General features: G+C 30.6%; 1 protein-coding gene across 1 annotated transcript; it reads right to left on the minus strand.

The window, feature by feature from the left end:
* Nucleotides 1-282: 282 nt before the first annotated feature.
* Nucleotides 283-2440, minus strand: LOC108687599. Its single transcript, XM_018193451.1, has 4 exons — nucleotides 2041-2440; nucleotides 1201-1893; nucleotides 783-899; nucleotides 283-688 (listed from the first exon to the last, which is right to left on the minus strand). The coding sequence occupies exons 2-4, from the start codon at nucleotides 1839-1841 to the stop codon at nucleotides 283-285; spliced, it is 1164 nt and encodes a 387-aa protein (XP_018048940.1). The 5' UTR covers nucleotides 1842-1893; nucleotides 2041-2440.
* Between the last annotated feature and the right edge of the window lie 2763 nt (nucleotides 2441-5203).

A 5203-nucleotide genomic window follows, 5' to 3' on the forward strand; every position in this document is an offset into this window, starting at 1 on the left:
AATTACATAATATTTAAATAATACTGCTTTTTACTATATAAAAAACTTACAGAGTTTTGCTTTTACAAAGTTTAACACGAAGCTTTGTCACATTATCCAAAAAATTACGGAAATAAATATTTAAATGAAAATTTGATAAATTAAAAATTATTTAGATGTCAAATAAAAACTTCAAACAAAATTTACATTATCATAAGCTTTATATGGAAGTAACTATCTATGTACATAAATTACGTTTGTCTCATATATATATATATATATTTTAGAATAATATTTTCAGTCTTATAATTCTTCATCTGATAATTCTTTTTGCGTTAGGTATATTTTTTTTTCCAGCCTTTCTAGTAACTGAAGTTGCTTTTGCAAGATGATATTTCGCTCTTTTTGTAATTCATTCATTACATTCAAGCGTTCATTACATTTTTGAAGCTCTATCAACATTTTTGTGCATATTTCTTGTTTGGCATCACTTTCTTCTTGTTGCATATTACAAATAGACTCCCTGACTGATTGCAGAATAAACGACAATTTGCCATCTTGTATTTTTGCTTTCGTATTTATTAAAGAACAGTTGCTATTTATCATGGATGATCTATCGCTATTCGCCACTGATTGTGATTTGCTACTAATCGCTGATAGCATCGAAAGTGGTGAGTGTACTTTGATAGATTGTTCTTTATTTTCATTCCTGTAACAAAAACATATTAATTAATACTTATCCGAAAAAATACAGATTGAAAAATATACTTTAAACATATCTTAAGCAGATAATTATTACTTACTCAGATGAAGTTTGACCAACTTTTTGTAAAATTATTTTCTGAGAAACAATTTCATTGTGGCCAGTTACATAAGGTGGCACTCCACTGAGATTTTTTCCAAATATGCTTATCATTTCACTGTAAGAACAAATTCCATTAATTATTGAGTATACAAGATACTATGGAAATAACAAAAAAGGAGAATAAAAATTAAATAAGTAAATTGATTAAATTGTTGTAAGTATTCATTTCAAAAATATTTATACTAAAGCCTGAGGCACATGGTACATATTTTTTTGCTACATTACTTGCGTTTTAGTAAATAGAGATTGTGTATTCTGCATGGTGCAATTCTAGCAATTCACTAAACACAAGCAATCCAGCAAGAAAAAAATACATGTTACAGACTTTAGATACAGAAAATAAACTAAAAACTTACTTTTCATATGAAAGAGGTTTTATGCCTCTTCTGGAACTGTTCTTTCTCATAGTCCGTAGAATATACTTGTCCCATTTTTTTTTCAACAATTTAAATTTATTTTTCATGTGATTTTTGGTAGCATTCACATAACCTTTTTTTTGAAATGATTCTGCTAATGCTTGAAACATAGCTTCTTTACTTTGATATTTCTTTTTCTGCAACTTTTTTTCATGTTGTTCATATTCTGTGAAAAACAACATTATGGTTTTGTGATTCCAAATAAAATGGCCATCCTTATTAAAAACAGAAGTATTTTTTTTTTCATCATCTGATGAATCTGTAATCGAAGAATCCAATGAAGGCACAATTGTAGGCCTATGTTGCATAGAATTTGTTATGGGACCTGTAATGGAAGGACTTTCGTAGGTTATAGCCTGAGGCTGGATTCTAAAAGAACCTGATTTATTTGGTAAAGAATCTAAAGGTACACTTGTAGTTAGATATTGTGTTGAGTCTCTTGTGGAAGTTATGACAGAAGCATATGCAAGAGTTTGGGGTTTAATTAGAAGCGACATCGTTTTAGGTATTATTTGCACACTTGAAACTTTTGGAATTACAGATCTCGTTATTAAGGAACTAGCGCTTGTAGGATGTGCCATTATATAATTTTTTTGATCAGATTTAATTATCAATGGTTTCTCTTGCTGCAGCCTATAACAAAAAGATGAACAATATTGATATAATACAGTATTCATACAATTAGTTAATAATATATTAGTTAATAAAAATGCAAGTACTATGAGTACATATTTAAGCAATCAACATAGTATACTACAACATTGTGCAAATAATTCTTACCTGAGTATTTAAAAGAAATCTCTATGTTAGAAATGGGCAGTCCTTCCTTCGTATTTAATTGACTTGCACGAGAGTTAAGATGAATCTGGTCAGTATCGAATTATTGATAGTGACGAACTCAAATCGTGTAATAGAAATACAATGCATTGACTACTTCGAACCGGACAGATATGACCAAAAGATGATGCAATAAAAAAACTGACAAAGCGCCTCCTCAAATACTAGGCACTTTAGGTTGCGTTCCATTTTCATACTTACAACGCTTGTGGAATCATTTCATCTTTGCCGTTTATCAAAACTATATGTTATAGTATACGTTTATTATATATTTCGAATAAAATTTTCCTCGGAAGAAGTTTTGAACGTAGCCCAAATATTAAACAAGGACAAACGATGTTCGCAAACGTTGCAAGCGTTAAGTGAAACGTAGCTTTAGGCTGCATTTTCATGCTAATGCTCGATTTGAGCATCAAAACAAATCACGTGATCGAAAACGCTAATGGCTCCTGCACACTGGACGCGGAAACGCTTGCCGCGCGGCAAAATAAGACGCGGTAATCAATGAATATGTTAGGAACTGTAATCTTATTGTTACCGTATCACATTTTGCCGCGCGGTAAACGTTCAGCGTCCAGTATGTAGGAGTCATTACGAATACTAAGCATCAATTTTGATCATGTAATCTGTTTTGATGCTGAAAATGAGCGTTGAGCATTAGCATGAAAAAGCAACCTTAAAGTACAATTTCATGCACCGAAGCTTCGCTCAAAAATCCGGCGAAAATCCTTCGTCGATTTGTGTGAAAATGTGTAGCTAACGATGCTTCGCTTAAAGTTCCGACTACTTTGTTTAATGTCATGAGTTTCTAATGTGCGTTGGTTTGTATTATAGATGCCTGTGCACGAGATGCTCTTGTATAAGGGGCTGCGCATACTGCTGCATTTCATCAGCGGACTCAACAGTTGAGTGAGCGCTCGCTGTTATTAATGTATTCTTCCAGATCTAAAATGCTGATTGAATGATCTAAAAGAATATACCAATAGCAGTAGCGCTCACTCAACTGTCGAATCCGCTGAACGCAGCCAATGAAAGAAATAGGGAACAGAAAATAAGAATTTCAATCTATTAAAAACTGTATATTCCACAATACATGATTTCTGATAGGAAATTCTTATTCTTATTCTCTGTTCTCTATTCCCTATTCGTTTCATCGCAGCTTCTAACTGAATGTGATTTAACCTAATTGGAATTCCGTTTTTAATCACCAAGGGAGTTATATTACATAATTATATGGTTTGTATACAGGGCTGAGTAATATTAGTTGTGGGAAAAAGTTCGTGGCGTTTTTCCTTAGATGTAACGGGAAAAACGCCACGAACTTTTCCCCACACCTAATATTTAAAATAATTCTATTTTGTATGCATATGTATTTAAAATAGAAACGGCATTTTACATTTTCCATTTTCTTTATGGAAAATCATTTACATTTTATATTTGATATGGGGAATTATGTCTATTATTTAACCGTTTATAAAATAGATAAATACTTTTTCTGTTTTTATAAATTTCCCCTGGAATTGGTGCATAAGAAGAATCAAGTTCCATGATTGGCCAAAGATTTTTATGAATATAAATGAACTGCAAATTAAACTGTAAAGAGAAAATTAATTCCAGCAATAATAAATATCGAATCTTAATAAAAATGAATATTCCAGTTTTATGCAAAATATTATATATACATTTCTAAAAATATATATTACTCTTAACATCTAATTTTGACCATAATTAGCTCTTCTCATATTAAAAAATTTAAAATATTTCCGTCAGAAATATTTATTTATAATATTTATTTATAATATTGTAATTAGAACTTTAAATTTCATTAGAAATGGATTTTAAACGTAAAATATTAAAAAAAAAATGTGTACATCTTGACGGAGAGTTTTTATGAAAACTACATAGATTGAGACAAAATTTTTAAATAATAATATGAAAGAGGGCTACAAACCTAATATAAAAATTTTTTAAATTATATAAATAGTTAAATCATAAATAAAAACAATGGTCTATAACAAACGTTTCATATCCGATCGAGTCATTTTCAATGTTAACAAATTCGGTTATGAACTTACAATATAAAATATTATATAAAATATATCTAAGTAAAAAGACATATAAATTAAAAGGTCTGTAGTATTTAAAAAAATTAATAATGTCTTTAAACCTTCAATTATCGGTCCCGTTAGCGCATGGTACTAGCAATAACATCAGTCGATTCCTAGTAACATCGGCCAGTTCCTAGTAACTTTTCACTACTTTAATATTGAGAATATTTTAAATTAGCCAATTAACAATGGATTATCGAAACTCTCCCTACAGATTTGCACAGACTTGCAGTAATATTGCAGAAATGTTGCAATATTGCAGATTGCACTGTAATATCGCTGCAACATTGTAGATATTAGGAATCATAATATCCCTGCTAAAAATTCCAAGCATATCATATATGAATTTGATCATATCTGATTAAATATGGTTTCTTGCATGATGTAAGAATACAAGATACTATTTGCATAAGCGATAACAATATTGGAAACAACCAATAAAATTTTGGTCTCAATTCAATTCTTTACTGTATATCCTCGGGAATACCTTGTCTTCATACATCATGATTTTTTTGCATTGGAAGTCTTATTATATCCAAATTACATTTGTGTGGAATTGTAGTGGAGTTCCAGATATGTTTCATGTCAATTCTAGTCTGGAAATCCCGCTCTGTCCGAAGCATATTTGGAATTTCAGATTTTTCAAGTCGAATTTGTTGTTATAATACATATATGGAAACTTCAAATATGTAATACTCCTATATTGCTAACGCAGCTTCTTTTTAGGGTGTGTGCAAAGACAGCGCGATAGAGAATATCGGATCTCTCACTTCCACAGTGTACTTCGAGTGTAAGCATGCGTTGGCATAAGTAACAAAGTTGCATTTTTGTTTCTTTTTTTAAACACTTTTATATAAACAATATTGGACACGCGTAATCATATACGTAATATGTATACTACGCAAGTACATACGGACCAGTGCTGATGTGTATGTACATACGTGATAAAATTGGTTAGAAACGCGCATGCGTATGAAGTACACTATCTAAATAAGAAA

This window comes from Atta colombica, unplaced genomic scaffold, assembly GCF_001594045.1.
Source record: "Atta colombica isolate Treedump-2 unplaced genomic scaffold, Acol1.0 scaffold21, whole genome shotgun sequence".
Taxonomy (NCBI): domain Eukaryota; kingdom Metazoa; phylum Arthropoda; class Insecta; order Hymenoptera; family Formicidae; genus Atta; species Atta colombica.

Coding starts and splice junctions, on each gene's coding strand:
- LOC108687599 (XM_018193451.1), bottom strand. CDS start 1,841: ATGGCACATCCTACAAGCGCTAGTTCCTTAATAACGAGATCTGTAATT. Junction 900..1,200: donor AAACCTCTTTCATATGAAAA/GTAAGTTTTTAG, acceptor TTGTTCTTACAG/TGAAATGATAAGCATATTTG. Junction 689..782: donor GTTGGTCAAACTTCATCTGA/GTAAGTAATAAT, acceptor TTTTTGTTACAG/GAATGAAAATAAAGAACAAT.